This window comes from Somniosus microcephalus, chromosome 24, assembly GCF_052327205.1.
Source record: "Somniosus microcephalus isolate GS21.2 chromosome 24, FLI_Smic_1.0, whole genome shotgun sequence".
Classification (NCBI taxonomy): Eukaryota; Metazoa; Chordata; class Chondrichthyes; order Squaliformes; family Somniosidae; genus Somniosus; species Somniosus microcephalus.
This window is the reverse complement of record NC_141010.1, coordinates 12,872,309-12,896,356: the sequence shown is the minus strand read 5'-3', so window position 1 is coordinate 12,896,356 and position 24,048 is coordinate 12,872,309. Positions and strand designations below refer to the sequence as shown.

The window sequence follows — 24,048 nt, the reverse complement described above, 5'->3', positions numbered from 1 at the left end:
TCATACACCTACACCCAGCCGCCTAAAGTCAAGAAAGAGCTTCATGAACAATGTTGTTCCATTACAATCAACCTCATCTGAAGCCCGCATCACCTTGTGGAAAGACCGGCTCGCTAGTCTTGAACAACCCCCAGCGATGGAAATTTTACTTGATGAATGCCTTCCCGCAGGAGCTAATTGCAACTGGGCAACCTGGAAGTGCCTTAACAGACTTAGGACCGGTGTAGGTTGCTCAAAGGTGTCACTAAGCAAATGGGGATATTCAACCAGCCCGACAACTTGTGAATGTGGAACTGAGGCACAGACTATGCAACATCTCCTGCAATGCCCATCGTTAGAGGAACCCTGCACTGTTGCAGATCTTGCCGAATTTAGCAACAGGGCACAAATATGTGTCCAGTTCTGGCTGGGCTATGTATAGACTGTCCGTGGACACAATAAGAAGAAATTAGCTACCCTCCAACCCATGGGTACTGTTCCAGATTCCATCGAATGCTGGAAGATGATCAGCAAAGCATCAACTATTTCCAGGGCCACTTCTTTAAGTACCCTAGGATGTAGATTATCAGGCCCTGGGGATTTATCGGCCTTCAATCCCATCAATTTCCCTAACACCATTTCCCTACAAATACTGATTTCTTTCAGTTCCTCCCTTTCATCAGACCCTATGTTCCCGACATCTCCGGGAGGTTATTTGTGTCCTCCTTTGTGAAGACAGAACCAAAATATGTATTTAATTGGTCTGCCATTTCTTTGTTCCCCATTATAAATTTCCCTGATTCTGACTGCAAGGGACCTACGCTTGACTTCACCGATCTTTTTCTCTTCACATATCTATAAAAGCTTTTACAGTCAGTTTTTATGTTCCCTGAAAGCTTACTCTCACATTCTATTTTCCCTTTCTTAATGAATCCCTTTGTCCTCCTTTGTTGAATCCTAAACTGCTCCCAAACCTCAGGTTTACTGCTTTATCTGGCCAATTTATATGTCTTCTCCTTGGATCTTATGCTATCTCTAATTTCCCTTGTTAGCCACGGTTGAGCCACCTTTTTTGTTTTATTTTTATGCCAAACTGGGATGAACAAATTCTGTAGTTCATCCATGCGGTCTTTGAATGTTTGCCATTGCCTATTCACCGTCAACCCTTTGAGTGACATTCCCCAATCAATCCTACCCAACTCACGCCTCAGACAATCGTAGTTTCCTTTATTTAAATTTAGGACCCTAGTCTCTGAGTCGACTACTTCATTCTCCATCTTAATGAAGAATTCGATCATATTATGATTGCTCCGACCCAAGGGGCCTCGTACAACAAGATTGCTAATTAATCCTTTCTCATTACATAATACCCAGTCTAAGATGGCCTGATCTCTGGTTGGTTCCTTGACATATTGGTCCAGGAAACCATCCCTTAAACATTCCAGGAATTCCTCCTCCACAGTATTGTTACTAATTTGGTTAGCCCAATTTATATGTAGATTAAAGTCACCCATGATGACTGCTGTGCCCTTATTGCACGCTTCTCTAATTTCCCTTTTAATGCCATCCCCAACCTCTGCATTACTGTTTGGAGGTCTATATACCACTCCCACTAATGTTTTCTGCCCCTTGGTATTTCTCAGTTCTACCCATACAGATTCCACATCATCATAGCTAATATCCTTCCTTACAATTGTGTTAATCCCTTCTTTAACCAGCAATGCTACCCCACCTCCCTTTCCTTTTTGCCTATCTTTCCTGAATATTGAATACCCCTGGATGTTGAATTCCCAGTCTTGGCCACCCTGGAGCCATGTTTCCGTAATCCCAATCAAATCATATTCGTTTACCTCTATTTGAGCAGCTAATTCATCCACCTTATTACGAATGCTCCTCACATTAAGACAGAAAGCCTTCAGGCTTGTTTTTTTAACGCTCTTACACCTATTAGAATTATTATTTACTGTGGCCATGTTTGATTTAAACCGTTGATTTCTCTGACTGCCACTTTTGTTTTTCTCCTTCCTATCTTTTGCTTTTATCCTTGCTTCACTTTCCTCTGTCCCCTTGCTCAGGTTCCCAACCCCCTGCCATTTTAGTTTAAACCTTCCCCCAGAGCATGAGCAAACACTCCCCCGAGCCAGGATTGAGCTGAAAGGAACCAGACAAGGACCCTTAAATTTACCAAGGAGATCCGGACTATTTTAGTGGCAAATTGAAATCATTTAAAGGTTAATTAATCAGAAATGTTCTAAAGTCTCAAACTGACAATCAGTTCATTGATTAATTGATCTATTCATATCTGTGAAAAAGGATTGTTTAACTAGATTAAATTAGAAATTAACATGGAATTTTCCCAGCAAGGCAGATTCATGAATAAATTTCCATATTTTTGAATAAATTTCTATGTTCTCATTTCCAGATTCTAACACCGTCGGTACAATATATCTTGATCCCCTCTTCCTTTGATCTTCTGATTGCAGGCATCTGGTATTCTGAGTTCAGAAGCCAAAGGGACTAGTTGGGCCTGCTCAGCTTGACCCGTGATAGAAAAGGGTGAGGGGCAACCCAGCTTGACCAAAACCGATCCAATTTGGACAGCCCTGCCCTGACCAACTCGTTGGTTGGACACAATGAGATTGAGAGGGAAGCAGTACTCTTAGCTAGACCCCTTAATCTATGAGAACCCTGATTTATCATCCAATGTTGGAAAGAATTTCCTGATGACACCCATTTTTACCATGACCCCCAACAAACTGCACGTACAACTGCTGAGATCTTGAAAGAAACTATGTGATGTTGCACACTCCCTTTCGGTAAACTTGGCAGCCATTTTGTTGCTTGCTGCTTGACGCTTACTATCCAGAACACTGGAAACTTGGGAAAGAGAAAGTAAAGCGGCAGAAAAGAAAAATTAATCAGAGAGAAAGTAAATAAAAGGAAAGAAGGCAGAGAGAAGCACAGAAGAGAGAAAGGGGAACAGAAGGAAAATCAGCAAATATGAAAGACTGGGCGAAAACAAAGAAAACCAGGCAGGAGACTCCGATGAAAAATGGGAGGAAAGAGGAAGATTCATGTAATATTATAACTTTGGATCAGATTTGTTCCTAGATGTAGACGAGAGAAAAGAAAGAAAATTATTAATGGAAATAATTTCATTTTCTTTGGACTTTTTCTCAGTGTGTACATGGAAGCATACACTCTATGACTCTATGACAAGCAAAAATAACCTGCAAGATATAGGGGAATAGTAATAAGAAAAAGCTCTGCTCCCTGATGGCTTGTGTGACAATGGCAATGAGTAGCTGAGCAACACATACAAAGCAGCACAGTCCCAGGTCGACAATGTTTGAAGCCTTTGTTGGAGATAGATATATATTTCATATCAATAGGAAAACTCATTATATTAGTCCTGGAGGTCGTTTCGTTCCTTAATACTGTGTCCCAACTTCCAAACATGTTACTTTTGGGAGCAATCTCAGTGAAGAGTGTGCAAAGAATTTCATATACTTCGATAAATCAGGAGCCTATACAGCGTGTGTGTGTCAGCCAGAGATGTCTCGACACTGCAGTGATCGTCCGGTGTTAGTGATGCTTTGTTTTCCAGGTATTATAAAAAAGGAAAGACTTGCATTTATACAGCGTCTTTCACAACCACCGGACGTCCCAAAGCGCTTTACAGCCAACTAAGTACTTTTTGAAGTGTGGCCACTGCTGTAATGTAGGAAAAACGGCAATCAATTTGCGCACAGCAAGCTCCCACAAACAGCAATATGATAATGACCAGATAATCTGTTTTTGTTATGTTGATTGAGGGATAAGTATTGGCCCTGGACACCTGGGAGAACTCCCCTGCTCTTTTTCGTCCACCTGAGAGAGCAGACGGGGCCTCGGTTTAACGTCTCATCCGAAAGACGGCACCTCTGACAGTGCAGCGCTCCCTCAGTGCTGCACTGGAGTGTCCGCCTAGAATTTTGTGCCCATGTCTCTGGAGTGGGACTTGAACCCACAACCTTCTGACTCAGAGGCAAGGGTGCTACCAACAGAACCACTGGCTGACATTATGCTCTGTTTTTTTCCCATTTAGGTGCCAAGAATCAGCCATGGGTTCAGTTCCAGAGGAAGAATGTTAGGCTTCCAGAAAACACGTCCTATAGCGATCTGTCTGCCTTCTTCACAACAGCCAACACCGAAATGCAAGTGGAAGGATTCCCCTATCTCTTGGGCTATGAAGCCAACAAAACAGGTACTTGAATATTTACTTTGTAGCTGAAATGGGCCTTGTGTTGCTGGGGAATAGAAGGAGCTGGAAGATTATAGAAATCATTACTGGAAACATCTGCTGCAGCAGCAATGTGAGTCAAGGATTCGATGTGACGATTGCAGTATTTAAACTCAAAACATCACTTCTAATGTGCTACACTTGCCCCCATATTGCAAGGTTTGTTTACAAATTCAGTTTATATTTGTTTCTTTGTTCTTTTCTCTTCCACTTCAAGTCACCGGAGGCCGTACACCATATCTTGGCAAAGAGGATGGGCAAATGATCTGTTCCCAGGCCTATGCCAATGGCATATTGGCAGCTGGCTAACTTGTGGTCTGCGAGAGGGGGTCAGACTGACCTCCTAAATCCTACACCCCTCCAATCCCCATGATCTTCTTTCCTTGTGGGAGAGGGCTGCCCTTCGCTCCACCCCTCCTCTCTACTGGTGGAGAAAGATAAAGAAGTTGTTGTGTGGCGAGTCATGAGCGTGAAATATTTTTTTCCTACCAGCACCTCACCTAGCATACAGGAGAGCCAACACCGCTCCGCCATGCCACAGCTGGGGGATTCTGGAGGCTGAGACTCCAGTTAAAGCTGCCCTGGTCTTGATTGTGTCGAGATGCAGTTAGTGTTTATAATACTGTAGCAGAGGAGTCAATGGGCTAAAAATTCAGTGGCGTCGCATTTGGGGTGCCAAGCTCGCCTGGGCACCGGAATTTGCGCTCCGGGCGGAGCCGCTTGCGCCCTCCTGATATTCAGTTGGAGCACCCCAAGAGGGACTCGGGGTGCTGCTCGAGGCTCCCCGCGTCCCGCTTGGGGCGCTCAAACTGAATATTGCAGCGCTACGCGCCACATGCTGCGGCACGGTGTGCTGCGGTACTGCAGACCTTCCTCCCCTTCTTAAGGGGGAGGGGCCTGCACCAGCGCGATCACCGATCGCGAGTGCCGGCAAAAGAGCCCGGCACCGAGGAGAAGTGCCGGGCTCTCGGGACACAGCCGGCACTGCCCGGGGGGGGGGGGGGATCTGGAGGCTGGGGAGGGCAGCACGAGGAGGTGCTGGCAGGCGGCCACCGAAAAAAATGGCCGCCCTGCACCTCCACCTTAATTTGCGCCACTACCGCCACAGGTAGGCCCCGTGAACCGGTCGCAATTTGTGACCGGCGCTACAGGGGGGGCACGACCCAATATTGCGCTCGGGGCGGTAGCGGGGCGTTGCGCACACCGGTGACATCATCGGTGGCGGTGCAGCGCTACAGGCTAACGCCGCCATTAGCGCCCCACTAAATATCGCGGGAGGCGTGGCCAGTGGCGCTAAAGCCACTGAGTGCCCTCTTTAGGCGCTAACTGGTGGCGCAGCCCACCAAATTTCTAGGCCAATCTAATTAAAATAAACAGGCCAACACCTGCATCAAAATAGCAGCAAGAATGTCTTACAACCGCATTAAGCATAATAGCAGCAACACTAATTTCTACCCTCAAAACTCTCAAAATGATCCTTACATCTCCAACTAAAAAGATGTGATGTGATGTATTGGATGTAATTAGAAAATCTGTAAATGCCAAAGTCTCTGCTTTCTTTTTTTTAATTCATTCTTGGGATATGGGCACCGCTAGAAAGGCCAGTATTTATTGCCCCAGTTGCCCTTGAGAAGGTGGTGGCGGGCCATCTTCTTGAACCAATACAGTCCGTATGGTGAAGGTACTCCCACAATGTTGTAATGTAGGGAGCTGCAGGATTTTAACCCATCTGCAACAAAGGAACGGCGATATGTATCCAAGTCGGGATGATGTGTGACTTGGAGATCAACTTGCAGGTGATGGTGCTCCCATGTGCCTGCTGCCCTTGTCCTTCTGGGTGGTAGAGGTTGCAGGTGTCCCTTGGCAGGTCTTTAATAGAATGATCACAGCACAGAAGGAGGCCATTTGGCCCATTGAGCCCCTGCCGGCTCTCTGCAAGAACACTTCAGCTAGTCCCACTCCCCCGCCCTTTCCCCGTATCCCCGGAAATTTTTTTCCTTCAGTTACTTATCCAACTCTCTTTTGAAAGCCACGATTGAATCTGCCTCCATCACTCTTTCAGGCAGTGCATTCCAGATCCTAACCACACTGCATAAAAAAGCTTTTCCTCATGTCGCCTTTGGTTCTTCTGCCAATCACCTTAAATCTGTGTCCTCTGGTTCTCGACCCTTCTGCCAATGGGAACAGTTTCTCTCTAAGGAGAACAACCCCAGCTTCTCCAGTCTACTCACATAACTGAAGTCCCTCATTCCTGGAACCATTCTTGTAAATCTTTTCTGCACCCTCTCTAAGGCCTTCACATCCTTCCTAAAGAGCAGTGCCCAGAATTGGACACACTACTCCAGTTGAGGCCAAATAAGTGTTTTATAAAGGTTCATCATAACTTCCTTGCTTTTGTACTCTATGCCTCTATTTATGAAGCCCAGGATCCTGTAAGCTTTTTAAACCGCTTTCTCAACCTGCCCGGCCACCTTCAACGATTTGTGCACACATACCCCCAGGTCTCTCTATTCGTGCACCCCCTTTAGAATTGTACCCTTTAGTTTCTATTGCCTCTCCTCGTTCTTCCTACCAAAATGTATCACTTTGCATTTTCCTACGTTAAATTTCATCTGCCACGTGTCCGCCCATTCCACCAGCCTGTCTATGTCCTCTTGAAGTCTATCACTATCATCCTCACTGTTCACTATACTTCCAAGTTTTGTGTCATCTGCTAATATTGAAATTGTGCCCTGTGCACCCAAGTCCAAGTCATTAATATATATCAAGAAAAGCAGTGGTCCTGGTGCCGACCTCTGGGGAACACCAATGTATATCTTCCTCCAGTCCGAAAAACAACCGTTCACCACTACGACGATAGCAAAATACTGCGGATGTTGGAAATCCGAAATAACAACAGAAAATGCTGGAAAAACTCAGCAGGTCAGGCAACATCCGTGGAGAGAAATTTGAGTTGACGTTTCGGGTCGAACCCTTCTTCAAAACTATTCTGTTTCCTGTCACCTGGCCAATTTCGTATCCAGGCTGCCACTGTCCCTTTTATTCCATGGGCTTCAATAGTTTATAGTGTGTCATTGAATGAAGATGGGTAGATCACTTGCCAGTCTTTTGGAATGGTACTCTGTGTGCAGGGACTAAAGCGAGGGCAAAGGAAGAGAGCATGGGATGCTTCTGTAGTGTTAAATGTAGTGTATGTGTCTTCCTTCAGACATATTAATACAGAGGCTGAAAATTGTGCAAGTTGGATTTCTTTTACCATCCTTTCTCTGGACACTCTTTTTAACAATTTGAACCTGTTCTCTCTGGTTATCTGTTTAAGTGAAACAAATAAATTAAAGATATACGGCTGAAAATTCAGTAGCCTTAGCGCCTCATTTGAGGCGCTAGAGGGCCTTGCGCCGGAGTAATGGCCAGTAGTGAAATTCCCTGGGGCCCTAAATCGGCGTTGCTCCGGTAGCGCTGCGCCGGCACCGATGACGTCATCGGTGTGCGCAGCGTCCCGGTTGCCGTGGTAACCCGCCCGAACTCCGAAATTGAGTTGCGGCCGCCTCGCCCGTGGCAGCCGCAACCAGCGTTTTGTCAGAGGTGCCTTACTGCAGTTAGCGCCGGCGCATTAAAGGCCCCGCGGCGGCCGGCCGCTTTCCCGCCGGCCGCCTGCCCGCAGCTCTCTCCCCGGACTTCTCTCCCCCCCCCCCCCCGCCGGAACAGATGCAAGCCCGGCACTTGTCCGAGGTGCCGGGCTCATTTTTAAGCAGATTTGCGTGGGCCGCGGCCGGGTGCAGGCAGCTCCTCCTTAACGGAAGGAGGAGGCCTGCACTTCCCCAGCCTGCCGCACCGCATCGGGTGCCGCAGCGCCGGAATTGCGGCGCGAAACAGCAGTTAGCGCCCTTTTCCAGGCGCTAAGACCCTTCAGTAGCGCCGGCAGCCGTTTGGGCACGGCGCCACTGAATTTTTGGCGCGCGCAGGGGACTTAGCGCCGGCACTAACTTCCGGCGCTAAAGCCCTGGCTAAGCCAAAACCCAATTTCTAGGCCATAAGGTTAAACTTTCACAGGACTGCTTCTATTGGGCAGGGGGTGGGTGAAGTGAAGCTGAACCAATTTCATGGTCGGGCCTCATTAGCATGGGCTGCTCACACCTTTGGAAGTGCTAGCTGATCGGAGCGGGTCAAAAATCCACCAGCTCCACCGGGAAACCCAGCCAGTCCAGGTAAATTAAAGGGCGGGGTGGGGGGGAAGAGGCAATCCCTGGGGAGGGCCGGGTAACGTGGGGTTGAGGGTTTGATTTTTGTGGGGCCAGGAGCTGCATTACTGCTCCTCCTTACTCCATAAAAATAATTTGCAATCTTTTTTTGAAGCCTTTTTCGGAGCTGCCTGCAGTGATCCCTTTAATGACCGCTGGTTAGGCCGCGCTTCATGCCATGTTTTTTTTTTATTATTCGTTCCTGGGATGTGGGCGTCACTGGCGAGGCCAGCGTTTATTGCCCATCCCTAATTGCCCTTGAGAAGGTGGTGGTGAGCCGCCTTCTTGAACCGCTGCAGTCGGTGAGGTGAAGGTACTCCCACAGTGCTGTTCGGGAGGGAGTTCCAGGATTTTGACCCAGTGACGATGAAGGAACGGCGATGTATTTCCAAGTCAGTATGGTGTGTGACTTGGAGGGGAACTTGGAGGTGGTGGTGTTCCCATGCGCCTGCTGCCCTTGTCCTTCTAGGTGGTGGAGGTCGTGGGTCTGGGAGGAGCTGTCGAAGAAGCCTTGGCGAGTTGCTGCAGTGCATCTTGTAGCAATGGGTCGAGCCTGCACGATACACGCTCTGCCACTTTGGGACATCACAATTCCATCCCATTTCTCTGGCAATTCTGCCACTATGCAGTTCAATTTCAGGCAGGGTAATGGAGTAAAATTCAGCCCAATAAGTCCGTGTAAAACACGTAGAAGTGAAATTGGGCTTTGCCAGCAGCACAAAACGGGCATTAGCGAATCGGCAGCCCGTTTTCCACCCTGTCCAATTTTCTTGGCTTTGATGGAAAAGAGACTCAGAGTGTAAAACGGGCTGCTGACTCGCTAATGCCCGTTATGTGCTACTGCCAAAGGCCAAATTCACCCCCATTATACTTCATTGATAGAAGCGACCTTGCTAGATTTGAGAAAAAAAGATTCAGTTTGTATTGTGACTTGCGACAAATTGGCTGCACAACATTACACGCTGCTGCTGGGATGCTAATGATACTTTTCTTGTTGTTTTAATATAACTAGTTAACCGCTCCAGGCTTGAACTGACCCCTGTGGCTGCAGTCAGCATTCACCTGTTCACCAGTAATGGCTCTGGCGTCGATGTGGCAGGCCCTGTTCAAGTGTCTGTCCCCCTCCCCATTGACGGCCTTGTGACGACAGTGAGGAGCATCCCAGCCTGGAAGTTTGACGGGAAGATGGGTGAGTAACCGTTTTTTGCTGAGGCAGACATTTTGCATTATATTTACATTGAACCAAACAAGTTTTATTTCAGAAATTTATAAAAACACTGAGAAATTCAGGTGGCATCTGTGGAGAGAGAAACAGAGTTACCGTTTTGGGTCGATGACCTTTCAGGTCGCTTAAGCAGATTCACTTGTAGTTTTTTTTCCCCCATTCATCCTTGGGATATGGGTGTTGCTGGGAAGGCCGGCATTTATTGCCCTTCCCTAGTTGCCCGAAAAGGTGGTGGTGAGTCGCCTTCTTGAACTGCTGCAGTCCCTGAGGTGAAGGTACTCCTGCAGTGCCATTAGGGAGGGAGTTCCAGGACTTTGTCCAACCAACGATGAAGGAACAGAGATATATGTCCAAGTCAAGATGATTTGTGACTTGGAGGAGAACGTGGAGGTGATTGTGTTCCCATGCGCCTGCTGCTCTTGTCCTTCTAGGCGGTAGAGACCACTGGTTTGGGAGGTAGGAGATGAAGAATCTAGGTTTGACTTAAATGAAATATATCTCACTATTTATAAATTCTCTACAGGGTTAGAGTGAGGTTGGCTTTAAATGTTTCCTTTGATGGTTCCCGTGATATTCAAGTGGTTTCTGACCAGACTAACAAGGTGGGATTTCTTGATTGCCCACATCTCTCACGTTCTGTATTCCAACACCTTTTCAGCTAAAATCTTTTAAAGTTATTTTTGTCTCCATAAAACTGGACCAAATCATCTGGGGTTGTCGTTTTGCTGATTGGATGCAGTGTCAGTGAGATTGTTGCTTTATCTCTAGTTCAGCTGGTATTTCTTTCTGGGAGTGCAATAAATAGGCCAGTATCTAACTTACCTGAATATAAGTGTGCAGTTTTGAGGAATGTAACACTTTTATTTTGCTGCCAATATTATAATATTACCAGTGTACTCAATTCACAGTAAAATGTAGGACTATTTTTACCCGTGTTTTCAAGAACGTTTCCCGAACTCTTTGTACTCCTGGTCTTGTATCTTTTTATAATGAACTAGTTGATCTCCCATGCCGTTGCTCTTAGACAAAATTAAAGGAAAAGTTGGAATCGAATCAGCCTCGGCAGCTGAAGCCTTGGTTTTGGCATGCTCATGCACTGAATGCTCGGTGACCTACGTGACCCCGTGGTGAGCTTCCAGCCCCTTCTCGTACCCCAGCTTACCTGAATATAAGTGTGCAGTTTCAAGGAATGTAACACTTTTATTTTGCTGCCAACATTATAATATTACCAGTGTACTCAATTCACAGTAAAATGTAGGACTATTTTTACCCGTGTTTTCAAGAACGCCTACCTCCACCTCCGTAATATCGCCTGTCTCCGCCCCTTCCTCAACCCATCTGCTGCTGAAACCCTCATCCATGCCTCCAGAATATCCCAGTGCCCTTCTGGTCGGCCTCACATCTTGCACCCTTCCTAAACTTGAGCTCATCCAAAACTCTGCTGCCCATAACCTAACTCACACCAATTCCCATTCACCCATCACCCCTGTGCTCTCTGTGTTTTTGTTGTCGTCCATTGAAAACATGAGAATTTTATGGAACATATAAAAATGTATCATTTATTTCCTCCTTTCCTTGAGGAAGTATCTAGGCTGGGTACAGGTAGTGTCCAGATTAAAGCCTGTCTGTGCTACAAAGGGATTGTTGAACTCATGACTGGAAGTAATGGATAAACTGGTGCAAAGAACTCCACAAACGGCTTTATTCCTGTTTAGAAAACCAGGAATATTTTTTTCTTTATGGATGAACAATTGTCACTAAAAAGTATGTTGCTGAATGCAAAATACTCCACTGCTCTGAACTATCCGCATGTGAGTTTGACTGGTTACAGTAATCGTAGAAGCCCAGAGTGACTAACTCAATGGTTTTCCCTCCCAGTCTGTGGGGAACCACAGCTCTTCCCCACAATGCACATTGAGATAAGGAGGGTTACCATGTGGAGAATTGTGGTCATAATCCCACACGCTGCTATTCTGATGTATTTTGGAGCTCCAGCATTAAACTGGACTCAACCCCTCATCAAACATTTAATAATTTGCCCGCCTCCTCTCCTGAAGCACTGGCGCTTGTTGCTGTACAGTTCCGTGGGCAATTGTTGCCTTCCCAAATAGCTAATTTTAATGCAGGAGCCTAGATGGTGGGTGTTGGTGGCTGTTCGAATGCGGGGGACAACCATAGCCATCCCTGATCCCGGCCATACCCAACATTCACACATGCATTTTCCAGCAGGGACCACTGGATGCCAAACAACAATACGAACCCTGATGATTCCCTCTCCAACCAGAGGCCAATCATAGCTTTCCCCAGTGCTATCTCAGCGGAGATCAATGAACCCATCGCAGATTAAACCGTGGATCTCCCTTGTTGCAGTGGTTCAGTATCGCACAGGGCATTGACTTTACCAACTGACCCGCTGGGGATCTGCGAGAAAATGCATCACTCGTGGAAATAATTGCATCTTCTGCATATTCCCAGATGTGCTTTTAGGTCAATAATGTGCTATGGGGCTTTCCGCAATTGCAGTCTCTCTTTGTCACGTCTGACTGGGATGAGTATTGCAGGTCAATACTTTGCTGCTTGACCTTTTTTGTTGTTGTTCTGATCTCTCCCTGACTTCAGGTTGACATATTTATGCGGAGTTGGTAAAACCCAGGAGTGCTGGTCAGTAACGCGTTCCAGCAGAAGCGAGGCTCTTTAGATGGTTTGGGGTTTTGTGCATATTTCTTTCCTCTTTTCACTTAAAGCTGTTTCTTACCGGAGTCGCTGAGAGAGCAGCACTCTCTTCATCAGTCACAATTATTATGACTCGGCTGAATTTTCAGATCCCTCTCGGCCTGGTCAGTTCTAAAGAACGGAGAGGGAGTTGGGAATCTTGCAGTTTTTAATGATCGAGCGGTGGACTAGTTCAACCCCTCATGTTCTGTAGGTCACCAGATTGAAATCTGGTTAAACAAATGCCCAACAGGCACCATCTGATGGTCTGTAGAAGCATTGAGGTCACTTAATTCATTTGAATAACATTACTGCTTAATTTCTCTTTGTGGTTTATGAACTGATTCCTGTGCAAATAGTTGCTTAAATATTTACAGTTACAGGGTGCGGGAAACAACGTGGAGGAGAGTGATGGGTGGGGGGGGCGTTGCTGGTGGAGGGTGAACAGCAGAAAAGCAAATTAACTTGTGCTTTGCCTTGCATACTTTATCAGTCTTAAAGTGAAGATTACGCAACATCATCACGTCAATGGCCGTGTTTGCTGCTAAATTTATTTTTACCTTTGTAGGAACTCAAGTAAAATGGACTCTGCAAAATGTCCCACTGCAGTGGAGCACATAGACTTTTCCTAATAGTACAGGCATTAAACTGCGTTTCAGGAACAGGCTGTCCCCTCAACTGAGAAAACACTTCTACACCGGGAAAAAAACGGTCCTTTGAATAAAAGACGCTCCTGGTTTTGGTAGTACAACAACAACTTGCATATTTGTATCTCAAGGCGTTTCACAGGAACGTTATCTGACAAGAAATTTGACACCCAGCCACATAAGGAGATATTAGGACAGGTGACCAAAAGCTTGGTCAAAGAGGTAGGTTTTAAGGAGCGTCTTAAAGGAGGAGAGAGAGGCAGAGAGGTTGAGGGAGGGAATTATAAGAACATAAGAAATAGGAGCAGGAGTCAGCCATTCGGCCCACTGAGCCTGCTCCGCCATTCAATGAGATCATGGCTGATCTTCTGCCTCAACTCCATTCACCAGCCCCATCGCCATATCCTTTGATGCCCTTACTAGTCAGAAATCTATCGACTTCTGTTTTCAATATACTCAATGACTGAGCCTCCACAGCCCTCTGGGGTAGAGAATTCCAAAGATTCACCACCCTCTGTGTGAAGATATTTCTTCTCATCTCAGTCCTGAATGGCCTACCCTTTATCCTGAGGCTGTGGCCCCTGGTTCTAGACTCCCCAGCCAAGGGAAACATTCTCCCAGCATCCATCCTATCAAGCCCTGTAATAATTTTGTATGCTTCAATGAGATCTCCTCTCATTCTTCTGAATTCAAGAGAATACAGGCCTAGTTTACTCACTCTCTTCTCATACGAATTCCAGAGCATAGGGGCCTTGGCAGCTGAAGGCAGGGCTGCCAATGGTGAAGTGATGAAAATCGGGGATGCTCAAGAGGCCAGAGTATTTACAGTCCAGCGCTGTCACCTACATTGTATCAAATGCTGCAAAGGAAATGGGATCAGTCTCTTGACTGGGACCTACTTTGGGACACCCCAAGGATGTGAAAGGTGCTGCATAAATGCAAGTTCTTTCCTTCTGTAAACTATCGGGGCTACTCCCTTTTAACTGTGTTGCTGCTACACAACTGGAATCATTTCTTAAGTCCTCTTGTGTCAAACTAAAACCCCAGTGGACCGTTTCCATCATAAATCATGACATTTTTTTAAACCAGTTTTTATGTGCTCACACTAATACCAATTCCCAGTGCACGTGTCAGTATGAGTGTAAACTACTGGTGCCTGTCGCACTTCCACAGGCAGCTTGCCCTTCAGAGGATTCAGTTTTTGGACCATTTGCCTCACCGACAGCTGCCTAAGGTAGAAGCCCATGGGTTTGAAGGCAAGTTATTGACCAGGTTAGGAAATTGGCTGAGCGGCAGGAGACAGCGATTAGGGATAATGGGCAGGTACTCTAATTGGCAGGATGTGACTAGTGATATCCCGCAGGGATCTGTGTTGGGGCCTCAACTATTCACCGTATTTATTAACGACTTAGATGATGGGACAGAAAGCCATATATCCAAATTTGCCGATGACACAAAGATAGGCGGCATTGGAGGCAGTGTAGATGGAAGTATAAAATTACAAAGAGGTATCGATAAGTGAATGAGCAAAACTGTGGCAAATGGATTTCAGTGTAGGCAAAGGTGAGGTCTTCCACTTTGGACTGATCGTGGCAATCAGGGGTGCTGTGGAGCCTGGAGGAGCAGAACCGCTCCTCATTTAAAATTTAAATTAAAAATGGAATTACTTGTTTGGTTGCGGCCGCTTGTTAGGCCGGATCAATGGCAGCAAAACCTGAGCTGCGCACAGGACAGCCAAGTTTCCCCGAGAGGTCCTAAAACAGGCGTTAGACACCTCATTAGCATACACAAGAGGCCCAACACCGGTTTTAGGCGACTGCCCCAAACGCCTGAAAATCGTCCACGGCCAATATGGCATCTGTCGGCTTTCAGGCGTTCTTCGGTCGCCGGGCATAGCCCCGCAAATTCGGTCATTTCCCCCCCCCCACCCCGCCCCCCCCACCCCTCCGCCTGGATAATGGGTGCAGCGATGACCAGGTTCTGCCCCATAACCCCATAGACTGATCCGCTGGAGGCCAACGAGAGAAAAGTAAGCGAGCTGGAGCGTTTTTTTTTATGAAGGCACTCTAAACTGCTCAGCCAAATCTAGTTACCATGGTAATAATTGCAGAGAGACAGGTGCACGTGACAAAATGGACAACCGGGTTTTATGGCTCGCTTCCTCAAGTGCAGCCTGAAATGTGTTCAATGCAGAGAACTATTTATAAGCAAACCAGTTGCTGGTGGAGACTGCTGGAGATATTTCAGTGATGTCACAGATGCGCCTGGAGTCACAAAGACTTTCGGCTCCCCCGGGGAAGCTGTCGGAACGGTGGGATTTGTACACAGTGAGCACAAGGCCGGTGAGGTAAACACCAGCTAAGTGTTGTCTGGAATGTTGTGAGGGTGGAGGATTGCTGAAGGTTTTGTGGATCCTTTCAACAAGTCTGTTTCCATAGCAATTTCCCACCCCCACCCCCACCCCTGACCCCCGACCCCGGCCATATGATTGTGATAAGAAGCACGTTACACACATTTGTATAAATCAGTGAAACTTTAGCATCCTGATATAGCAAATTCCAGAAGTGGATAGACTGGGTGGGTCAGGAACAGTCGATTCATAGAAACATAGAAGATAGGAGCAGGAGTAGGCCATTCGGCCCTTCGAGCCTGCTCCGCCATTCAATGTGATCATGGCTGATCATCCAAATTCAGTAACCTGTCCCTGCCTTTTCCCCATATCCCTTGATCCCTTTAGCCTCAAGAAATATATCCAACTCTTTCTTGAATATATTTAATGAACTGGCCTCCACCGCCCTCTGTGGCAGAGAATTCCACAGGTTCACCAATCTCTGGGTGAAGAAATTCCTCCTCATTTCAGTCCTAAATGGCTTACCCCCTTATCCTTAGACTATGACCCCTGGCTCTGGACTCCCCGGCCATCAGAAACATCCTTCCCTGGATGTTCTGCACCATTTGTGACTTCCGGCTCTTGAATTAATATTTAAAAGTAAAGCCCTGGCAGGGCCATATCCTAGAGTATTCCTTTGAAAGGGCAACAGTATTGTGTTAAGCGGATTGCATGCACAGGCAGTGTGTAATATGGAAGCAGCAAGAAGTGTGGACTCCCTTCCTCGTAGCAAATTCCACTGAGTCTCCTGCCTAACCCTCCTTCCAACAGCACAACACCTAAAGAGCTCGTTACCACCCAACTAACAGCTCCGTTCCTGGCACTCATCATCCTCCCAGGAGGGTCCATGCATCACGCCTATATCTCATTGCCTGTTGAGCTCCGTGTTCCTACTACCCCTGACAACACAGCTTAAACATCTGACAGCGTGCGAGTTATGATAACCAAATGTACTGAACTAAGCAGACCCTCAACGTATGTCTTTACAAGCACCATGTGGTCATAGAATAGAATTGTAGAATGACACAGCACAGAAGGAGGCCATTCGGCCCATTGTGCCTGTGAAAGAGCCAATGATGTGAGAAAGCATGTGAAGATGGTACAGCTCCATAAATATAAAATGACCAGTTAAACAACAGTCTGTACAATCATATGTCAGCGAATCACCTGTCATGACTTTTGCGGACTCGTCCTTTATGGCAGCTCTGAAGCTGGATATGGGGATCGTGCCTCTTTAAGCGAATATGACTGAAAACTCTGGTATGTTTATGAAACAGCTTCTTACACAACTTAGGTGTGGCGTGAGGTCCCCTTGATTATCACTTTTCAGGTTGTTGTTTCTTCTTTGATTGGCAGATTGAAAATTAAAATTTTGCCTATTGTACAAACTTCAGTCTCCAATTAAATGTCACGAGCCCGCACACCGTTTACAGCGGGTGAAATTGGTCTTGGGCGCTCATCAATAGAAAGAAAAGAAGATTGAAGTACCGCTATTGCCCATTCTGTGCTAAAGCCCAAGATCAATTTCACCCCCATAATGTCATAAGAACCCCTCAGTTTTGTTTCTCCCTCTATTCTATAGACGCTGCCTCCGCAAGATCCTGCAAATCCATTGGCAGGATAGGCGCACCAACGTGTTCTTGCTCAGGCCAACATCCCCAGCATCGAAGCTTTGACCACGCTCGATCAGCTCCGATGGACGGGTCACATTGTCCGCATGCCCGATACGAGACTCCCAAAACAAGCGCTCTACTCGGAGCTCCGGCACGGCAAGAGAGCCCCAGGTGGGCAGAGGAAACGCTTCAAGGACACCCTCAAAGCCTCCTTGGAAAAGTGTAACATCCCCACCAACAGCTGGGAATCCCTGGCCCAAGACCGCACAAAGTGGAGGAGAAGCATCCGGGAAGGCGCCGAACACCTCGAGTCTCTTCGCCGGGAGGAAGCGGAGGCCAAGCGCAGGCAGCGCAAGGAGCGCACGTCAACCCAAGCACCCCACCCACCCGCCCCTTCAACCACCGTCTGCCCCACCTGTGACAGAGACTGTAGGTCCTGCATTGGACTCATCAGTCACCTGAGAACTCATTTTTAATGTGGAAGCAAGTCATCCTCGGTTCCGAGGGACTGCCTGAGAAGAACTGCCTAAGAGATATATTGGTGCTTAAAAATCTTTCTGATGAAATGTTGTACAGTACACTGTAAGACTCTCTTGGCCTAGAAATTCGGTAGGCTTAGCGCCGCATTTGAGGCGCTAGAGGGCCTAGCGCCGGAGTTATGGCCAGTTAAGAAATTCCCTGGGGCCCTAAATCGGCGTTGCACCGGTAGCGCTGCGCCGGCACCGACGACGTCATCTGTGTGCGCAGCGTCCCGGTTGCCGTGGTAACCCGGCCACAAGCCGAAATTCAGTTGCGCCCGCCTCGCCCGTGGCAGGCGCAACTAAGACTCTGGCAACAGAGTCTTCCCCCAGTGTGCGCCGGCGCATAAAGGTGGAGCGGCGGCCGGCCGCGTTCCCGACGGCCGCCTGCCCGCACCTCCCTTCCCGGACTCCTGCATTCCCCCCCCGCGGCCCTGATCAGTGTCTCATGCGAGCCCGGCACTTCCCCGAGGTGCCGGGCTCAGATGTCGGGTCAATCCGCCGGACAGTTGTCGGCTGCAGGCAGCTCCTCCTTAACAGGAGGAGGAGGCCTGCAGTTCCCCCGCCTGCCGCACCGCATCGGGTGCCGCAGCGGGGGATTAGCGCCGGGAAACCCAAGTTCACGCCCGTTTTGAGGCGCTAAAGGAGGGTTTTAGCGCCCGCCGCCGTCTGGGCCCGGCGCACCCGAATTTTCGTCGCGCGCTGCCGCATTACCGCTGGCGCAAACTTTCTGGCGCTACAGCCCTGGCAAGACCAGAACCCAATTTCTAGGCCTCTTGTGTTTAAAGGGCAGTCACCGTGATTTAAGCAGTCTTAAAATACTTGCTTTGCAGCAGATGTATCATGTGGTGAAGTAACGTTTCCCCCCTAGGCCATTGTCACTGCTCGCAGCAGAGTTCTTGGAGCGTTGAGGCTTAGGAACTATGCCTGCCAGATTGGGCGGCCAGGAAGGTTGATGGAATCATAGCATGTAGGTGCTGCCCTGGCCCTTTAATTTGTACTGAGTGCTGTATCTCCAGTCTATGCTTCCATGGGTGTCTGTTGCCTGGCCTGAGTGGTGTAGCCGATGAGCATCATGAGGCTGTTCAATGATGGGAGCCATCGCAGCCAAACCCAATCCTTTCCTCACCCAATGTCCACATAGATGCATCTTCTGGTGGGAGTCAAAGGATAACAACCAAGAGCAGGGACTCTTTTTAAGATCAACTCTAAAATTTCTTCTGTTCCACATAAGCTAGTTGCCTTAGCAACAGAGCCATTTTATGTAGAGTGTACCTACAGTCTGAAGCCCTGTTGATTGTGATGTAGAGTCTGTCAGTAAGCCACTGGGTTCTGGCTGCTCTGACATTAGCATTCAACGCTGCTTTCCAAATTCCCTGTTAATAACTGTTATTGTGTCATTCTGGCTTTGTGCCGCATCTGATGTTTATGTTTTTCATTCAGAGAGTGTCACTCTGGTGCGAAACGGTGCTGTTTGACTCAAGGCGTAAAAGTGGCAGTGCAGAGCGAAGGTTGGGGTTACTGGCTCTGGAGTGGAGCCTCTCGAGGCTAAATATAGCTTATTGTCAATGAATCAGATTTGGTTTTTGGTAAAGGACGTCCTGTTGTGATTTCATCGTCAATCTGCATTTTTAATTGCTGCAGTTTAGTGTCGGATACTTGGGTATAAAGGCAGTCTGGCCGACTCTAGTGGGGGTGGGCCGTGATTAGTATAATTATCACGAGCAGCAGCAGTTGGTAGCCCATGCATATCTGAGCTATCTGCCATCAGGGAATAGGGGGGGAATTCCTCCACTCCAGGAATGTTATCCTCGCAGCAACAGGAATTTCTAACCAATTGAAGACGACTTTCGATAGTCAGGCAACATAGGAACAGGAGGAGGCCATTCAGCCCCTCGAGCTTGTTCCACTATTCAATTGGATCACGGCTGATCTGTATCTTAACTCCATCTACCCTCCTTGATTCCGTAACCCTTAATGCCCTTGCCTAACAAAAATCTCTCAAAACACAGTTTTGAGATTTTCAATTGACCCCCCAGCCTCGACAGCTTTTTGGGGGGGGAGAGTTCCAGATCTCCACTACCCTTTGTGTGAAGAAGTGCTTCCTGACATCACCTCTGAATGGCTTAGCTTTCAATTGTAAGGTTATGCTCCTTGTTCTGGACTCCCTCCCCGCCCCCCCCGCCACCCCACCAGAGGAAATAGTTTCTCTCTCTCTACCCTATCAACTCCTTTGATCATCTTAAACACCTCAATTCGATCAACACCTTAATTGTTTGGGAAGAACCTGATGTTTTTGACAGAACCTGCCAGTGTTGGAGCTTTATCACATGGTCAAGTGTGTTGAACAGGCTGTACTGGGCCTGTAAATAGAAACGAATAAGATACTGCTGGGCTGTTGTAGTTTTGTGTTGTTACTTTCTTTTCTCCTTCTGGAATGTTTTGGTTCCCCACTTTTGTCGGTTTTTTTCTGCCTTTTGTCTCCATGTACCGAATGGCACAGCCTCCTCCCAAGCTGCCCACTGTGTTCGCTGTAACTGGCCCTCATTTATATAACAAAAACTTGCATATATATAGCACCTTTTAATATAGCAAAACATCCTAAGACGCTTCACAGGAGTGATTATCTAACCAAATTTGACAGCGAGCCACCTAGAGGTATTGGAGCAGGTGACCAAAAGCTTGGTCAAAGAGGTAGGTTTTAAGGAGCGCCTTAAAGGAGGAAAGAGAGGCGGAGAGCTGGAGAGGTTTAGGGAGGGAATTCCAGAGCTTAGAGCCTAGGCAGCTGAAGGCCAGAATTGCAGGAGCGCAGTGATCTCAAAAGATTGTAGGGCTGGGGAGATTACAGAAATGGGGAGGGGCGAGGCCATGGAGGGATTTGAAAACAAGGATGAGATTTTTAAAAGCAAGGCTTTGCCGGACCGGGAGCCAGTGTAGCATCTCATCACGTTTTCAACGTATTGGCGTGCTTCACGCACAATTACTTTGAAGTGCATTGAACCATATCAGTTTGCAGCACGATAGCTGGCCATTCGGCCTATCACGTCTGTGCCGGCTCTTTGCTAGAGCAATACAAAACTGATCCCACTGCCTGGAGGAAGCTCGAGGAACAGCACCTCATCTTCCGATTAGGCACTTTACAGCCTTCCGGACTCAATATTGAGTTCAACAATTTCAGATCATAACCTCGGCCCCTATCATATTTTTATATATCTTTTATCCACGCCTTTGGTTTGTGCCTTTTCCCTTTTTTTCTCTCCCACATGGCAGCTGTCTCTCACTCTGCCAGCGCATTTCACACTTCATCTAGAGCCATCTTTTGTCTCTTTACTTGTCCTATTACCATCTCGTCTCGTCTTGAATATCTCTTAATGTCTCTTCACTTCCCTTTTGTTCTTTCATCCCCACCCCCATTTCCGAGCCCCCAAACTGGCCTTTTAATCTGTTTCATTTCCTGCCTTTTTTCCAGTTCTGGCGAAGGGTTTCGACCTGAAACGTTAACTCTGTTTCTCTCTCCACGGATGTTGCCCTGGCCTGCTGAGTTTTTCCAGTGTTTTCTGTTGTTATTTCGGATTTCCAGCATCCGCAGTATTTTGCTATCGTAATCCCACTGTCTTGCTGTTTCCCAATAGCCTCGAATCTTCCTCTGCTTCAAATATGTATCCCATTCCCCCTTACAAAATGAAATGGTCTCCGCTTTATCCACGCCCATTGGCAAAGATTTCCACCCTCCAATAATCCTCTTAGTAAAGACATTTTCCCAACCTCCCTCCTCTTTCTTCTGGGGACAATTTTAAATTGATGACGCCCTCATCACCAACCCCCCCACCCAGTGGAAATAGTCTTTCCCTATTTACCCTATCAAAACCCTTCATTAGCTGTTGCTATGTTGTCAAATGTGGCAGCCATTTGGCATAATGCAAACAACAATGTGATGAATGAATTTGTTTTTGGTGGTGTTGGTTGAGGGAGGACCGTTGGTCAAGAAAGCAACTGTTCCCATTGGCGGAAGGGTCGAGAACCAGAGGGCACAGATTTAAGGTGATTGGTAGAAGAACCAAAGGCGACATGAAGAAAAACATTTTTATGCAGCGAGTGGTTAGGATCTGGAATGCACTGCCTGAAAGGGCGGTGGAGGCAGACTCAATGGTGGCTTTCAAAGGGGAGTTGGATAAGTACCTGAAGGAGAAAAATTTGCAGGGCTACGGGGAAAGGGTGGGGGAGTGAGACTAGCTGAAGTGCTCTTGCAGCGAGCCAGCACGGGCTCGATGGGCCGAATGGCCTCCTTCTGTGCTGCAACCCTTCTATGATTCTATGAAGTTACAGGGAGAACTCCCCGCTCTTCAAACAATGACATGGAACCTTTAACATTTACCCAAACCACTGGAACAGGCAGACGTGACTCTCTGCTCTGACTTTACCTCACCCGTCCTGAGAGAAACCGCATTGTGCGTTCAACACCTCCTGTTCAGATCAAGAGCTGAGCAGAGTGGGGCTTGGATGCCACAAGCTGCCATATGCCTTAAGGTTTAATTAAAAACTAGTGATTGACTCACAGTGGTTGAAACTGCAGCAGATCTTGTGCCTCTTTTGAGTTGATGGGCAAATTGTTTCTGGTACTTTTAGACACTGAACTTGCCCAAGAACTCTCCATTGGGCAGCGGTATCCCTTTAAAATATACAGGCCCATTAGTAGAGGTTTCCTGATGCACTGAGGACCAAACACAAGAGATACCCTTCTATGGAATCTGCACCAACAGCCTGGTCCGAGCCACCAGCAGCCTGGTCTAAGATGATGGCAGCGTTAAATGTTGCTCCTTCAGCCATGTTGCCTTCACTGGCAACAGGGGGTAAAAACTATCTTGAGATGGATCGCCACATCTCTAGCAGCAGCAGGGCAGTTACCTTGCAGGGCCCGTGACCATAGTCAGCAGTGCTGTACGGGAAGGCAGCTACAGGCTTTTCACCTGACTCACTCACTGGAAATTCACCCAGAATGTTTCGACTCCCTGCCTTGAGTCTTGGGAAATCAAGAAAAAAAAGACCGTGACGATTTAGATGCCCCAGCAAGTCGGTGGGTAAATGAACCGAGTGGTGTGGTGCGGTATTGAGCGAGACTAATCAGAAATACCTGTTTCGACTTTCTGGTCTGTGCTTAGTTATCCCATCAGGACAGTAATTGGGGCGCCACCGCTATCCTCAGCAACACTGGGCTGGAGAGAAGAAAACTCAGTGGAGGTTGCTGTTCCTGGTCCAGTAATTCGCTGGAAAGTATGTGTGGGGAGGTGGGGAGAGGGTGGGGAGGGACGATGGAGACAGGATTGAGCACAGCTCCGATAGTCCCCACTCTCAACGGGAGCACTAATGCTCACCGTCGCACCTTGCTCGTGAAGAATGGCCTCTTGGCAAAGTTACCAGAGGGAGGCTGGCGGCTGTGGGCTGTGCCCCCAGTATATGCCAGGGCCTTAAGGGGAGGACTGGAGAAAATGGAGTTTGTTTGTAAAATAGAAGACTGAATTCAATGAGTTAGAAAGTTGGAGAAGAATTTCCAGACAGGAGTGAAGAGAGGAGTAAGGTACAAGACTGACGTACCCTGTGTCATTTTATGTTTAGTCAGGATATATCTGACTGAGATTCAGCAGCTTGTTTTCAACTACACTCTGGTAGCAGCAAAGAGCGGACTAAACCCTACAGCAGAATGTCTGTTGACACCACTGTGTCAGCCAATGAGTTGCACTGTGTCAGGAAATGAGTTGGAGACGGGGCAGGACTTACAGCAAGACTCAAAGCAAACAGTTTATTTTACAGCAAACAGAGTCTATTTAAACAGCGCACTAAAGCAAACAGTCTACAGAGTCTATTTAAAAAGAGTCTGTACGAACTACAGCAAACAGAGCTCATGGCCGAAACAGGGTGATTAAAAAAAAAAAATCATTTCAGGATGTGGGTGTCGCTGGTAAGGCCAGCATTTATTGCCCATTCTAATTGCTCTCGAGAAGTAGGTGGTGAGCTGCCTTCTTGAGCCGCTGCAGTCCTTGTGGTGAAGGTACTCCCACAGTGCTGACTTTGTTGCAGCAGTTTGATACAACTGAGTGGCTTGCTAGTCCATTTCAGAGGGCAGTTCAGAGTCAAACACATTGCTGTGAGTCTGGAGTCACATGTAGACCAGACCGGGTAAGGAAGGCAGATTTCCTTCTCTAAAAGACATTAGTGAACCAGATGGGTTTTTACGACAATCCGGTAGGATAGTTACATACCAATTCTGTGCATAAAATCAATCCCAGTCACTTACAGCAGGAGTGGCTGACGGGGGAATTATCCAATCATCTCGAATCTGGCCGGCAACAGTGGTGTCACTATGTGCAGCCACCCTACAGAGGAGCACAGAGAAAAAGAGGAATCTGACCCTCAACAAAAGTGAACATCAAAGACCAGCAAATGA

General features: G+C 47.5%; 1 protein-coding gene across 4 annotated transcripts in view; it reads left to right on the top strand.

The window, feature by feature from the left end:
- fam171a2a (family with sequence similarity 171 member A2a) overlaps positions 1-24,048 on the top strand; it is a 405,278-nt gene that overhangs the window by 273,601 nt on the left and 107,629 nt on the right. For all 4 annotated transcript variants that reach the window (XR_015073442.1, XM_085966228.1, XM_085966229.1 and 1 more), the window contains exons 4-5: positions 4,067-4,225; positions 9,515-9,691. Coding sequence is in view for 3 of the 4 variants with exons in the window: in XM_085966228.1 (XP_085822354.1) it covers positions 4,067-4,225; positions 9,515-9,691 (336 nt within the window). In the remaining variant the exon portion in view is untranslated. The remainder of the gene's footprint in view (positions 1-4,066; positions 4,226-9,514; positions 9,692-24,048) is intronic.